This window comes from Podarcis muralis, chromosome 14, assembly GCF_964188315.1.
Source record: "Podarcis muralis chromosome 14, rPodMur119.hap1.1, whole genome shotgun sequence".
NCBI classification, from domain to species: domain Eukaryota; kingdom Metazoa; phylum Chordata; class Lepidosauria; order Squamata; family Lacertidae; genus Podarcis; species Podarcis muralis.
Window position 1 is genome coordinate 53679942 of NC_135668.1, and position 16148 is coordinate 53696089.

The 16148-nt window shown below is 51.4% G+C and overlaps 1 protein-coding gene across 1 annotated transcript in view; it reads right to left on the reverse strand.

Moving 5' to 3' along the window:
- Positions 1 to 15915, reverse strand: part of RADIL (Rap associating with DIL domain) — a 71009-nt gene extending 55094 nt beyond the window's left edge. The window contains exons 1-2 of the mRNA XM_077918728.1: positions 15778 to 15915; positions 25 to 583 (exon numbers count right to left, since the gene is read on the reverse strand). Of these exons, the coding sequence (XP_077774854.1) occupies positions 25 to 574 (550 nt within the window). The 5' untranslated portion in view covers positions 575 to 583; positions 15778 to 15915. The remainder of the gene's footprint in view (positions 1 to 24; positions 584 to 15777) is intronic.
- Positions 15916 to 16148: the final 233 nt, after the last annotated feature.

A 16148-nucleotide genomic window follows, 5' to 3' on the forward strand; every position in this document is an offset into this window, starting at 1 on the left:
ATAACCCAGGGGCTTCTTCCTCACCTGCTGTGATGGTGTCCTTGTCCCTGGAGGCCAGCTCCTCCACCTCCGCCCTCTTCCGAAGCTCCAGCCTCCGGGAGCATCCTTCGCGCGGCTTCCACAGCTCCTGGATCAGCAATGGCTTTTCGTGGTCCTGCAGGACCCTCAGCCCCTCCATCTGCCACTGCCTCTCGGGGCCCCCGAACCGTCCAACGACGTCACAGAGGACGTAGCGCCCCGCGCTGACCTGGCTCAGCCCGTAGCGCTCGAGGGCCTCCTTGGCCAGCTCCCGGGCGCTGGAGCTGGCTGTGGCCAGGACGCTCTTGTAGTGGGCGCCCGTGCAGACGGCGCCCCCGAAGATCTTGAGCACCCCGGGGGCCGAGGCCTGGGTGGAGAGCTCGGAGGGGTCCTCGCTGCCCTCCGCCGGGCACGCGGCCACAGAGAGGCGGTCCTTGTAGCTCAGAGTCCGGTGCAAGACCTGGGAGAAGATCCGGCTCTGACGCTTGAATTTGCCTTTGGACGGCGGCGACATGGCCGAGGGAGAGCGGTAGAACATTGCGGCGGAGGCGGTCATGGGTCAAGGCTGCGGAGGCGGGAGAAAGAGAGGGTCAGCACGCTTGGAAGAAAACCCCAAAAGAGAAAATTATCCACCCCCTTTAAAAAAATGTTTATTCATTTTCCATTTAAGCATATATAATCACATCATTGGGACGCGGGTGGCGCTGTGGGTTAAAGCACAGAGCCTAGGACTTGCTGATCAGAAGGTCGGCGGTTCGAATCCCCACGACGGGGTGAGCTCCCGTTGCTCAGTCCCTGCTCCTGCCAACCTAGCAGTTCGAAAGCATGTCAAAGTGCAAGTAGATAAATAGGTACCGCTCCAGCGGGAAGGTAAACGGCGTTTCTGTGCGCTGCTCTGGTTCGCCAGAAGCGGCTTAGTCCTGCTGGCCACATGACCCGGAAAAACTGTCTGCGGACAAACGCTGGCTCCTTCAGCCTATAGAGCGAGATGAGCACGCAACCCCAGCGTCATCCGCAACTGGACCTAATGGTCAGGGGTCCCTTTACCTTTACCTTTAATCACATCATTATTATCCGCTTCACCACTTTGGCTCTTCGGAACCTATCGACTTCCTTCCCTCCCACCTCTTGGCTTTCAAAATTAACCTTTATATCACAGCATTTTATATATTTTCCAGTTCTAATGAAACTCATCACAAAATACCTCAAAATGTAAACAAAAAAAATTCCTTCCAGTAGCACCTTAAAGACCAACTAAGTTCCTTAAAGACCTTAAAGACCAACTTAAATTCCTTCCAGTAGCACCTTAAAGACCAACTAAGAACTAACTTAGTTGGTCTTTAAGGTGCTACTGGAAGGAATTTTTTTGTTTTGACTATGGCAGACCAACATGGCTACCTATCTGTAACTCAAAATTTAAATAAATATAGAAAGGTAAAAAAAATTCTCATTACAAGTCTTCAGATAACCCTACTAGTCCAGTACTAATCCCAGTACGTTTCTGATCACAATTCAAAGTGTCGGTGCTGACCTTGAAAGCCCTAAACGGCCTCTGTCCAGTATACCTGGAGGAGCGTCTCCTCCCCCATCATTCTGCCTGGACACTGAGGTCCAGCGCCAAGGGCCTTCTGGTGGTTCCCTCACTGTGAGATGTGAGGTTACAGGGAACCAGGCAGAGGGCCTTCTTGGTGGTGGCACCCGCCCTGTGGAACCTCCCATCAGATGTCAAGGAAATAAACAACTATCTGACTTTTAGAAGACATCTGAAGGCTGCCCTGTTCAGGGAAGCTTTTAATATTTGGTGAATTATTGTATTTTAATATTTTGCTGGAACCCGCCCAAAGTGGCTGGGGAAACCAGTGGGTGGGGTATAATAATAATAATAATAATAATAATTATTATTATTATTATTATTATTATTATTATTATTATTATTACCTGAACAGCCGTCCAAATGAGGGTTGCAATTACTTGGAGGAATAGTGACATCAGATGTCAAGGACTAAACAACTATCTGACTTTTAGAAGACATCTGAAGGGAAGTTTTTAAAGTTTTATGTTTTATTCTGTTTACAATACTCTACTTTGGGGAAACCCAGCTGGATGGGTAGGGTATAAATATATTATTATTATTATTATTATTATTATTATTATTATTATTATTATTATTATTATTATCTTGAACATGCAAACCAAGCTCCATTCTGATTCCTCCGTCTGCAGCAGAGCTATCGCACTGCCCCGTTGGTTTTGGAAGTTGTCTTTCCGTTTTGGGAGGGGTTGCGACTTTCTTAGGCCAGCCTTGAAACTCATATTCTCAGTGTAACTTCAGAAGAGCCACTCCTGTGTGCCAGATGGACTCGGCATCCGTTCAAGCCAGCGAGCAGCATCTCCTGCAACTCTTTGGGAGCCAAGAGCAGAGGGTGGAGTCTGCATTTCTGGACGGGTCGATGAATCAGTGTACAGTATACAACCCATCTGGGACTCCTATGAAATTATTTCCTCCCGTCAGGAATGCTTGGCCCAGCCGAACAGAATATCTCTAGCTGGGTGGCTGGGAAAGAAAGAGACCTTTTTTTGAGCATCCCATCTTAGAGGCTCTTCCTTTTGCTCCTTCACATATTAACGCTGGATACGTGCTCTGTGGTGTATCAAACAATATCTAAGAAAGAAGAATCGGTGTCACATTTTATGAGGAGCGCAAAGCCAGTTTTCAGGATAGGGCAGAGCAAGCAAGCCGCTTTCATGAGATCTAGCAACATGCTAGGTGCATCACAGAAATTAGGAGGTGGGGGCAGGGCCAGATTTAGGTTTGATGAGGCCTTAAGCTCCTGAAGGTAACGGGGCCCTTGATATTTCCAGCTGTCCTTTGTCATCAACAAATTGTTGCTGTTTTTTTGTTGAATACATTGGTACCTCGGGTTATGTTACCTTCGGGTAACGTAATTTCAGGTTACGAACGCAGCAAACCCGGAAGTGCATACTTCTGGGTTTTGCCGCACGAATGCACAAAAGCACTCTGCGCACTTTGCACATGTGCAGAAGCTCTCTATCGCGCCGCAAGCGTGCGCAGAAGCAGCGCCTCTGGATATGGACTTTTCGGGGTAAGTATGGACCCCTGGGACGAATTAAGTTCGTATCTGGAGGGTCCACTGTATATGCTATGTGGTAATTTATGGACCTCATAGGTATCTCAAGCCATTTGCGCATGTTGCCGTGCAGCCAGTACATGCAGAATGTAGGCACCCTATATATAGAAAGGAGCAAACTTGGAGCTGCAAATGGAAGGTGTGTGGCTTGCTTAAGGCTGTTTGGCGCATTCGCGGGAGAGCAAAATGGTTTGAACTTAAATCCAATCAGCGTATGGCTCAGTAGTATATAGTCCTGCTCTGTTCTGACTCTCTTTTTTTCCTCGAAATATTTTTTAATTTGATTTTCAAATATATATATATACCACAAAAACAATTCTGAGTCCAAATGTCAAGATTGCTCTGAATCTCCTGACTTCCCATTGTCCCTTCCATGGACCCTATTAATCCTGTTTTCAACTGCAATATCACAAGCGTGCCCAAACTGTTAACTGTTTTCAAAGAGGGCCAGATTTGATGAAGTGAACATGTGTGAGAGCTGACCAAAGTTGCTGAGCTTTTCTTTGGGGCGGGTTAAACTGGCCGGCGGGCTGGATTAGGCCCCCAAAACGGACTTTGGACATGCCTGCCATATCACTACAATTTTTCTCTTTCTAAATTATCCATACATACTGTTACATTACAAGTGTGTTTAAAATCCCACCAGTGTTTTAACCTGCTTACAATAATCTTGCATATACATTATAAACTTTTCCCATTCTCCCCCCCCCTCCAGATCTCTTCTTCTCGATTCCTGAGCTTCCCAGTTAGTTTTGCCATTTCGGCGTAGTCCATCATCCGCTCTGTTCTGCCTTGGTCAGACCACACCTGGAGTCCTGTGTCCGGTTCTGGGCGCCACAATTTAAGACGGATGTTGACAAACTGGAAGGTGTTCAGAGGAGGAGAGACCAAGATGATCGAGGGTGGGGAAACCAAGCCTGATGAGGAATGGTCGAAGGAATTGGGTGCGTTTAGCCAGAGAAAGAGGAGACTGAGAGGAGATGACTTGCCAGCAGGGTGGCTTGTTCAGGCGGGGACTGTGCCCACCCACTGGCCCCCAGAAGCCTATGCAGAACGAAATGAGGCCCTCAAGCTGAAGAAGCTTCCTTCATGCCTTGATATATATCTCTAGAGCAGCGGTTCTCAACGTTTGGGTCCCCAGATGTTGTTGGACTACAACTCCCATCATCCCTGAACTCTGGCCTTGCTAGCTAGGGGTGATGGGAGTTGTAGTTCAACAACATCTGGGGACCCACAGGTTGAGAAAGGCTGGTTTAGAGCATCACGGGCCAATTCTGTGCAAATCTGAGCCCTCTTTTTGGCACTGCAAGCAGCTTGGCTAGGCAAGAACCCAGAACAACCCCATTCGAGGAAACGCCTTTAATGTAAGGTTACCATATTTTTTTTCCAAAGAATCCGGGGAAGTCGGAATGGATGGATCTTGTCAGGGGACTGATTTATAAATCTGGGGACTCTTCCCCGGGAAATGGGGACATCTGGTCACCTTACTTTAGCGGCTGGGTCAGCCCAGATGCCCGTCAGGGATCTACCGGGTCCCTCTCCCTCCTGCGGCTTAAAAGGCTCCTTGCCTCCTCCGTCACCTGAGCCAGGGACCCCCTCCTCCTCCTCCTCCTTTCATGCTATCAGAAACAGCTTTACTACTTTAGCCCTGGAAAAGCTCCAGAAGCAGCCTTCCCTGCGCGACTAAGAGGCAAGGTCACCTTCTAACCCAGTAATGCTTTCTATTCTAAGCGCTGCGATGGGACGTCATCTGCCGTGGCTTCGCTGGCTCCCGTCCCACTTTGCGTACACCAGTCTCTCCGGGACCCTCCGCCCTGCAGCGACCTCTTTCCCTCCTTCCCTTGTCTCCCCAAGAAATCTTCAAAGGGCAGGCACCGCCCGGATGCTGCCGGATTTCAGCCCCCAGCCAGCGTGCCTTGCCATCACAGGAGTTGTAGCACAGGGCGCTAGCCCGGTGCAGAAGGGCTGTAGCTCAACGGCAGAGCTACATGTGGAAGGTCCTAGGTTCAACCACGCAGGCATCTCCAGGGAGGGCTCCCTGCATGAAACCCAGGAGAACTGTTGCCAGTCAGTGCAGGCGATAGGAGCTAGGTGGAGCCAATGGTCTGGCTCTCTTTTAAGAAGAGCAGCTGTATCCATTTTGCTTTTTACGCAGCGGAGGGGCTGTCTGGGCAGACCTGCAAGCAGCGCTGGAAATCCACCCGCCCTTCAACCAGCAGGGCTCAAAGTCCCCTCGTTCATCTGACTTGCCTGCAAATACAGGGAGCTGCCGTCTACCAAGTCAGGCCGCTGCTCCATACTGTTGACACTGGCTGACAGCAGCTCTCCAGGATTTCGGACAAGGGAGCCTCTCCCGATTCTACCAGGAGATGCCATCACATGCCCAGCCTGCCTCTAAGCTATAATCCTGCTCCGATTGCTAGTCCCAGACCCTCCAAGCATCCCTATTTTCCAGGGACAGCCCCGGATTTACAGAAACCTGGAATGTCCCGCTTTTCCTTACGACATCCCTATTTTCATTGGAGAAATGTTGGAGGGCATGGAGCAGGCATAGGCAAACTCAGCCCTCCAGATGTTTTGGGACTACAACTCCCATCATCCCTAGCTAACAGGTCAGGGATGATGGGAATTGTAGTCCCAAAACATCTGGAGGGCCGAGTTTGCCTATGCCTGATGGAGTTATGCGACCCCCGAGCCAAGGAGATACATAACTATACAACCTTTAGAAGACATCTGAAGGCAGGCCTATATAGGGAAGATTTTTAATGCTCAATGTTTTATTGTATGTTGGAAGTCGCCCAGAGCGGCTGGGGCAACCCGGCCAGATGGGCAGGGTATAACTAATAAAATTATTGTTCCAGTTACAGATAGGTAGCTGTGTTGGTCTGCCATAGTCAAAACAAAAAAAATTCCTTCCAGTAGCACCTTAAAGACCAACTAAGTTAGTTCTTGGTATGAGCTTTCGTGTGCATGCACACTTCTTCAGTGTATCTGAAGAAGTGTGCATGCACACGAAAGCTCATACCAAGAAATAACTTAGTTGGTCTTTAAGGTGCTACTGGAAGGAATTTTTTTTTTGTTAAAATTATTGTTGTTATTATTATTATGGAATAAAGTAAAGGTAAAGGTACCCCTGCCCGTACGGGCCAGTCTTGACAGACTCTAGGATTGTGCGCCCATCTCACTTAAGAGGCCGGGGGCCAGCGCTGTCCAGAGACACTTCCGGGTCACGTAGCCAGCGTGACAAAGCTGCATCTGGCGAGCCAGCGCAGCACATGGAAATGCTGTTTACCTTCCCACCCGTAAGCGGTCCCTATTTATCTACTTGCACCCGGGGGTGCTTTCGAACTGCTAGGTTGGCAGGCGCTGGGACCGAGCAACGGGAGCGCACCCTGCCGCAGGGATTCGAACCGCCGACCTTTCGATCGGCAAGCCCTAGGCACTGAGGCTTTTACCCACAGCGCCACCCACGTCCCAGATTATTATGGAATAGGACTTCCCTATTTTCAGCGGATTATTATGGAATAGGACTTCCCTATTTTCAGCGGAGAAACGCTGGAGGGTTTGCAGTCTGTTCCATTGCCCTGCAATGATGGCGTGAGCCATGCAAACGAACGAATGGGGTGGGTTTTAATTTTCTTAAATTTTTGCATTTGGAATATGTTGGGCATGGGTAGGCAAACTAAGGCCCGGGGCCCAGATCTGGCCCAATCTTGCCTTCTCAATCCGGTCCGCGGATGGTCCGGGAATCAGCGTGTTTTTACATGAGTAGAATGTGTCCTTTTACAGTGGACCCTCAGGTTACATTACCTTCAGGTAACGTAGCTTCCGGGTTGCAAACATGGCAAACCCAGAAGTGTATACTTCCGGGTTTCGCCGCATGCGCAGAAGCGCTCTATCATGCTGCACACATGCACAGAATCCGCACCTCATGTTGCAGACTTTTCAGGGTACATAAGGACCCCGGGAACGAATTAAGTTCGTATCCGGAGGGTCCACTGTATTTAAAATGCATCTCTGGGTTATTTGTGGGGCCTGCCTGGTGTTTTTACATGAGTAGAATGTGTGCTTATATTTAAAATGCATCTCTGGGTTATTTGTGGGTCATAGGAATTCGTTCATTCCCCCCCCAAAAAAAAATATAGTCCGGCCCCCAACAAGGTCTGAGGGACAGTGGACCGGCCCACCGCTGAAAAAGGTTGCTGACTCCTGACGTTGGGGCTTTACTCTTTGCCCCTCCAGATCTTCCCTTTCTCCTTTGCATATCGCCAGCCCTGGGCGGTGGGGGCAAAAGGATAGGGATCAGGACAATTAAACTTTGGCCCCCTCAGAGGCCTTCAGCGGAGAGCTCAGAGAGGGAAGAAGGAGAGCCTTCCAGCACCCCCAATGTGGGAGAGGGGAGGGTGCCAAAACTGCAAAGAAAATGCACAGGGAGGTGGGGCAGAGAGAGGGTGCAAAGCAAAGCTTCCCTTTCAGCAGCTAAGTTTAGGTGCCCAGCTTTTCTCCCTCCCCAAGGTGGGCATTGTACTGCAGCACCCAGCGAAAGCACTTGGCGCCAGGCTCTCCGCACTGCCTGCTTCTCGGGATCTCCTTTGGCGTATCGCCTCCCTGGCAGCGAAGCTCCGGGGACACGTGGCAAACTGCAGAACCGAAAACATCTCGGCTGCAAGCAAGCGACATGGTTAGCTTCCTGCAGGCTGGTGCGATTCCGAGCCAAGGGTGGTACACATGGAAAGTGGAGCGAGGCGCCAGGGAGCGCTTGTTCCCCGGCTGGTTTTGCAATGAGGTCTCGGTAGCGGAAATTTCTCGGGCCTCTTTCGGCAAACGGCTCCCCTTAAACGGCCAGCTGAGCGCTAAGCGATGAAGGCCTCAAGAGAGCAGTTGGTTCGGTGATGCAAAGACATCAAGAGAGCGGATTGCGGATAGCCTCCGAGAGGCCCAGGAAATTCCAGTTAGGGGCAGGTTTCCCAGTTTAATTTGCAGCCTGATCAATTAAAGACAGGCTCCAGCAGATTGAGTGTACAAGATCAATGGCGGGTCCAACCACTGACGGATTTATGTATAAGTGAAACAAGCTATAGCTTAGGGCCTCGCTCTTTTGGGGGCCTCCTAAAAAATTAAATGAATAAAAACTGGATGTACATTTCCAAAATATAAGATAAAAAACAAATAAAATAAAACCTACATACAGGAACAGTGTTTTGTGTTGTGTAGGCTCCTATAATGTAATTCATGGGTCCCGCCTGCTAGCCTGCTCCCTAAAATATCACTGCTTTGCTCATTTCTATATATAGGGTGCCTACATTCTGCATGGGATGCGGGTGGCGCTGTGGGTTAAACCACAGAGCCTAGGACTTGCCGATCAGAAGGCCAGTGGTTCTAATTCCCACAACGGGGTGAGCTCCCGTTGCTCAGTCCCTGCTCCTGCCAACCTAGCAGTTCGAAAGCACGTCAAAGTGCAAGTAGATAAATAGGTACCACTCTGGCGGGAAGGTAAATGGCGTTTCCGTGCGCTGCTCTGGTTCGCCAGAAGTGGCTTAGTCATGCTGGCCACATGACCCGGAAGCTGTACACCGGCTCCCTCGGCCAATAAAGTGAGATGAGCGCCGCAACCCCAGAATCGGTCATGACTGGACCTAATGGTCAGGGGTCCCTTTACCTTTACCTTACATTCTGCATGGACTGGTTGCATGGCAACACATGCAAATAGCTTGAGATACCTATTAGGTCCATCAATTACCATATAGCATATATTCAATGCAAAAAACAGCGACAATTTGTTGTTGGCAAAGGACAGCTGGACATATAAAGGGCCCCATTACCTTCAGTAGCTTAGGCCCTCATCCAACCTAAATCCAGCCCTGGGTCCAACCGTCAAGAAGGCAGTTTCTGCCCCTGCTCGAAGTGAGGGGCAGGTGTTCTCGTCCGCCTGGGAAGGGAGCCGACCTGGGACAAGGAAAACTCTGACCCTAAACCTCCGCTACCTTGTGGGATACCATCGGGAGAAGAAGGGGCTCGGGAGTAAACCCCTTCATAAATTGAGAGTGGAGTCCCTAAGACGATTGGATGGCGCCTTTTACGTCTCCTTCCGGTAACGGCTGCAACCAGGCTGGTGCCAAATGTCTTGCACCACTTTCTTTTGGAACACATTGGCGAGGCCGGGGTATGTGTGTCTCATCAGTTGGGCATCCCAGGACATCCATGCACACTGCCCAGGTCTGCACCCTGGGGAGGTCAGTTTCTAATGCAGCGGTTTGACTTAACCCCCGGTTACTGGTTTCTTTTTTACACAGTCCAGCGGCATCTAAACCTCATGCAATAAATAAATAAATTTCCAGTCGCCTGCAAAACCTTCAATCCTGATATGGGCACATAGCAACCTGAAAATATTTTCCTTCCTTTTCCGCTCAACTCAGGGCTGATGCCTGAAATGTAACATTGGCTCCTTCAAAAATCACGCAGTGCATAGGAATTGCAACTGCTTCCCCAGCCCAGGAAGGGGGTTGGGGGGGACGGGAGCAGCGATGCAGGTTTTTGCTCTGTGGCTTATTGCTAGTGTTCCTGGCGCTAACGCAGAGGTCTCAATGGGATGCCTAATGACGGTTTTATTACAGCAATAATGACTTTGTCGTAATTAGCTGATCACACAGAGCTCTGGAAAGAGAAACTCCCCAAGCTGCTCAGTTACCTGACGCTTCTCTGGGTTTTCTCCCTATGGCCGCAGAACGTATTGCAACGTATTTCCCAGGGAAACCCAGGCTGCCTCAGCAGGGCAAGAATGCTAAAGGGGGTGAAACAACATATTGAGAGGGTCCCATATCCGCCCCCCATCCTTGCCTCCCTCGATCTTCTGGAAGTCCTCAAAAACAGAAAGACAAAGGATTTGGGGGGAAACCACTGAGGTTGCTGGAGGCTTCCTGTGCCTGAGTCGGGCAGAAATTCAGCAGGTGAAAAAGCTTCACCTGTTGAATATCTGCCTTCTTGTAACACCAAACTTTTTAAAAAATCCTTCCTTTTGCGTACAGTGGGAGCTGCAAGGACATTAACTCTCACACACAATCCTTCCTCACCATTTTGATAGAAGACCCTTTGGGGGCTGTAAATAGAAATATATAGGGTGGGGGAATCTAGCCCACATGAGTCCAGTTGACCACTTCTGCATGGTTTTAGACCCCGCAAACGGCAAAAGAGCCCCGTTTGAGGCCCCGTCCACTTGGGAGCTGGCCCGGCTTCTGCCACCAGGCCCGGCTTGGTCACCAACAGCAACCAGATGGGCCTCGACTCGCCATCCAGCTATTTTTTTCCTGGCTGCACTTTCTGAGGGAATGGAAAACACGAGGCAGGCTCTTCCCGTCAGCTGCTGAGCTGGTCGCCTCTGTACACAGCAACCCTTTAAACAGAAGTACCTAAGGAGAACCGGCAGGATCAGGCCAGTGGCCCATCTGGGCCAGCATCCCGTTCTCACAGGGGGCAACCGGATGCCCGTGATGGGAAGCCCGGAAGCAGGATTGTGTGAAGGACGGTGGAGGCAGAGGAGAGCCCTCTCCTCAATGAATTTGTCCATCCAAGGCGGTGGCCGTCCCTACCTCCTGCAGCAGGGGGTTCCACAGTTTACACTTCTTCTACATGCAGCCGCTGGGAGAGATCATCAGGGGGTTTGGGCTGGGTGTGCATCAATATGCAGATGATACCCAGCTTTACCTCTCTTTCAAATCAGAACCAGTGAAGGCGGTGAAGGTCCTGTGTGAGTGTCTGAAGGCGGTTGGAGGATGGATGGCGGCTAACAGATTGAGGTTGAATCCTGACAAGACAGAAGTACTGTTTTTGGGGGGCGGGGGGTGGGCGGGTGTGGGGAACTCCCTGGTCCTGAATGGGGCAACTGTGCCCCTGAAGGACCAGGGGCACAGCCTGGGAGTCATTTTGGATTCCTAGCTGTCCATGGAGGCACAGGTCAATTCTGTGTCCAGGTCAGCTGTTTACCAGCTCCATCTGCTACGCAGGATGAGACCCTCCCTGTCCATGGACTGTCTCACCAGAGTGGTGCATGCTCTAGTTATCTCCCGCTTGGACTACTGCCATGCACTCTATGTGGGGCTACCTTTGAAGGTGACCTGGAAACTACAACTAATGACTGGGGGCGGCCGCCGAGACCACATAACACCAGTCTTGAAATACCTACATTGGCTCCCACTACATTTCCGAGCACAATTCAAAGTGTTGGTGCCGACCTTGAAAGCCCTAAACGGCCTCGGTCCTGTATACCTGAAGGAGCGTCTCCACCCCCATCATCCAGCCCGGACACTGAGGTCCAGTGCTGAGGGCCTTCTGGTGGTTCCCTCCCTGTGAGAAGTGAAGTTACAAGGAACCAGGCAGAGGGCCTTCTCGGTGGTGGCACCCGCCCTGTGGAACGCCCTCCCACCAGATGTCAAGGAGAAGAACAACTACCAGACTTTTAGAAGACATCTGAAGGCAGCCCTCTTTAGGGAAGCTTTTAATGTTTAACAGACCACTGTATTTTAATACTTTGTTGGAAGCCACACAGAGTGGCTGGGGAAACCCAGCCAGATAGGTGAGGTATAAATAATAAATTCTATTCTAATTCTATTCTATTTCTCGTATCCGCCCCAAATCTTCCCATTCTCAGCTTCATTGGATGCCCAATCAAAGCACATCCTTTCCCTCAAAGAATTCTGGGGGCTGCAGTTCAGACCTCGCAGAGCTAGCGTTCCCCAGCCTACACTCGAGTAGGACCCTGGCAGAGACACATGCCCGACTGGCATGTTCTCTCCCTCCTGGTCGATCATTCGGGTGCTTCAAAAGCTTTCTTCTCCCCGAACATCACAGCGACCGATGCCAACCAACACCGGCACACTTAGGGATCCGGAGAGTTTGCGTATCTTGCGTAACAGACCTCAGCAACTCAGCATTTTGGCTAATCTACTTTATTTACATATAAACCCACACGGAGCACCGCAACATGGCTCCCTCTCTCTCTAGCATCAGACAGGAAAGAGAAACATAACAAAGGACAATAGTCCCACTTCATAGAACACAAACATCCTGTCTCCGTCACTTCCCACTCTGTGGAGTCAAAACATACACCGTCATGTGATAGACAACAATCCCATGACTGCAGACATGGAGCAGGAATTCTAACAGTTCACACCTCGCAGAGCTACCATTCCCCACAACCCTTATAAAACCACAGAATAATCGTAGAGCTGGAAGGGTCCCAGGGGGTAATCCAGTCCATCCCCCTGCAATGCAGGTGTCTCGGTTGAAGCATCCATGGCAGGCATCCATTAAGCAACTCCAGTTCCCAGGATTCTCTGGGAGAGAAAAGGCGTTTGCGAAACCGCACGCCGCTTTGTGTGTGGTTTTCCTCCCTCTTGCGCCTCGCAAGGATGCTTCCTCCCTGGGCTCTCTCCCTTCTCCTCCCCTGCGTGTCCATTTCTGCTCCGCTGCCAAGGAGCTACTTTTGCGCACTGGCGCGTCCCCTGATTCCCACACCTCTCTGCTCGTCTCCATTTCAGCGTCTCTGCGTCCAGGTCGCCAGCTCACCTTTCCGGTCCGTCTGCCTCGACGGACGTCTCAAGGTCAGCCTGTGCTGCAGGTCTTGCGCAGCCATCGGAGAGGCTGCTTGATGCAGAGTCAGAAGATTGCTCCGTCGGGCTCAGTGCTGTCCACACAGGCCGGCAGCAGCTCTCTAGAGTTTAAGAGAGAATCCTCTCCCAGAGATGTCAGTGGAGACTGGACCAGGAATATTCTGCATGGGCCTTCCCCCAAATATCTCCCGCTTACCCCCCACTAATCCAGCTGCAAACGTCACTCCTGGGCTTGCAGGCCCCACCTCCGATGCCCCACACAACAGCCGGTTCTGCCTGTGTGCGCCTGCTCTATTAGCATGGCTTTTAGGTAGGTATCTGTGGCCACGTTGGCACGATGCATTGAAACAAAACAGCCACGCTTTAAAGAGTCCCCAAGAGTCCTGGGATGTCTCTTGAGGATTGTAGCTGGGACAGCACCATCCCCTCCCAATGCCACAGTTCCCAGAGAATCGTTTCCTCCTCCGCACACGGTGCCAAGCCAAGGGAGCACAAAATACAACAACAACAACAACAATAATAATAATAATAATAATAATACAGTGGACGCTCGGGTTGTGAACACGATCTGTGCGGGAGGCACGTTCGCAACCCGCAGCATTCACAACCCACAGCGCCACGTCTGCGCACGCACAGGTTGCGATTCAGTGCTTCTGTGCATGTGCAAAGCGCGATTTAGCGCTTCTGTGCATGCGCGACCACCAAAACCCGGAAGTAACCCGTTCCAGTACTTCTGGGTTTGGGCGTGTCCGTAACCTGAAAAAAACGCAGCCTGAAACGTCTGTAACCTGAGGTATGACTGTAACAACAACAACAACAATACCTATATTTATACGGGTTCCTACTCAGAGTTAGGCCCCGGTCAGATGTGCGATTGAGTTACTGCAGCTAGAACATTGAGCACTTGAGAGCCAGCGCAGAACAGAGACTGAGAGGGCCCCCAATAAATATTTAGGGTGTCAAATTCTGTCCTCGCTCAGGGCGCAATATTACTAAAGTCCGCCCCTGTCCCCTGGGACCTGTGATCCCATCCAGGGCACCCATGTTGCTGTTAGTACCGTATCATTATTGATTATCGATCCCCCAGCCTTCACCCTAAAGTTCCATGGCAGGTTGCAGCATTAAAACACCTTAGAACAACTCAGCGGTGGACTCTAAGCCTCTTCTCCTTCGCCAGAGGTTTTCAAGCAGAGGTTGGACGGAAACCCGTCAGCTGTGGTCCCAGGCATTGCAGGGGGTGGAATAGAGGACCTCCAGGGTCCCTTCCAACTTGACAATTACATGATTCCACAATGTGATGGCCTGGGACTGGGGCTCGGACTCGGAACCAGAGGAGTCTCAGTCTACACCATATCCTTTGCCTCAGGCAGCATCTGAACCGAGTCTGGGGCCTGATTCTGAAGAGCCCCAGTCTGCACAGGTTCCCCTGCAACAAGCACCAGCTGGGCCGAGTCAGGGGCCTGAGCCTGCCCTGGCTCCAGATGCGGGGATGACCTCGTTGCCTCCAGCTGGGCCATCCCTTACAGCTGCTCCATTACCAGTTGGGTCAGGGGAGGCTGAGGTGGCCCCTGGGTCTAGTAACCCGCTGACGTCTCCCGAGCTGCAGAGACTGAGGTCTGAGAGAAGGAGAGATCTGAGTACTCGCAGGAGGAGTGCTCACAGGAGGAGGTGAGTCGCTGGGGGATCAGGACCAGCCATTACCCTGACAAAGATAAAAGGCTGTTGGACCCTGCCCCAGGCTGCAGGAGCAATATTGCTGTTTGCCAGAACCTGCCTGAGATTCTGTGCGTGACCTTGCCTGGTTTTCTGCCTCGTGCCCTGCCTTGGCCCTGCTGGACTGACTCCTCGCGGAACCCTTGGATTCAGGACCAGACCTGGACCGTGTTACTTGGGTTCCCCCTGGGCCCAGCACACACAAACTTCCAACTGTAACAGTAAGGTGGGTCCTAAAGACATGCACTTTGAGTGTCCAAAGCCATGGGCCAAACTCAGCTCTCAGCTATGTGTCTGTTACAGAGTCCAGACATTTCGCGAGTCAGCTGCGCTTGCAAGCTCCCCTTTGGAGCCACTCTGTCCGAAATGCTTCTATTAGCCGCTTAAGTAATCCGGGGTAACGACCGACTTTGGGCGCTGGCCCCCGGCCTCTTGAGTGAGATGGGTGCACAACCCCAGAGTCTGTCAAGACTGGCCCGTACGGGCAGGGGTACCTTTACCTTTTTATATGCTATATGGCAATTTATGGACCTAATAGGTATCTCATGCACATAACAAAACATCTATTTTATCATAAAATACATTTTATGTGAAGGTAAAGGTAAAGGGACCCCTGATATTTTTTTGTAGGTACCCTATATATAGAAATGAGCAAAGCAGTGATCTTTTAGGGAGCAGGCTAGCAGGCGGGGCTCCTTACCTAGATCACAGGAGCCTACGCAACACAAAACACTTTTGCTGTAGGTAGGTTTTATTTTATTTGTTTTTTATCTTATATTTTGGAAATGTACATCGTTTTTCCCCCTTTAAATTTTTTTGGGGGGGCCAAGAGAGTGGTGCCCTAAGTTATAGCTTGTTTAGCTTATTCTAAATCCGGCACTGATCCTGACCCCTTCCCTCCCAGTCCCTGGCTGGGATCTCGAGATCCGCGCTTGCGTGTCTCTCCGCGGGACACTGCAACCCGACCGTGCGCGCGGCGCGCTCGTGTGTTTGCGGGCGCCGCGAACTCCGTCTCTGTCAACCTGTCCCACTTTCTGGCTCCGCCGCTTGGCACGTCCGCGGAGCCCAAATTCCTTTGCACCCACTGCTCGGAACAGTTTTTCTCTCTTTTGGGGGGCGAGGAGGGGAACCCCTCCATGGAAACCCCACCCCGCCCCTCTCCTTTCCTCCCCAAATTGCGCTCAGACAGCAACAACCACCTCCATCCACCGTTTCGCCCTTGCGCTTCCCGGCGCCACTCCGGTGCCACCTTTCAGTTGCGCATCCAGAAGTGCCCCGATCCAGCCACTCACCTCCGGCGGCGTCCTCCTCCGTGCGGCACCCGGGGCATCGTGGGCGTCGGGCGCCCTGGCAGCCGGCTGCTGGAAGTCTCCGGAGGAGGCGAGTCCGGCCGAGGCTCCTTCGCCCTCCCGCTCCGAGCGCACGTCCCGGCCGCCGGGGCGGAGATGAGCCCCGAGCGGAGGCGGCAGCCGAGCGGGTCGCGGCGCCGCCACGTGGCGGATGGGCGGAAGAGCCGGGCGGAGAAGCCAGAATTAGGAACAGCTGGGATTTGTTTTCTGGGGTACTCCCAGGTACGCAGTACCTGTCCCCAAAATGTTTTACTGAAACAACTTCATAGTTGTTTCTTTAATTTTATTTTGGCAAAGTAATAATCATGCAAAAA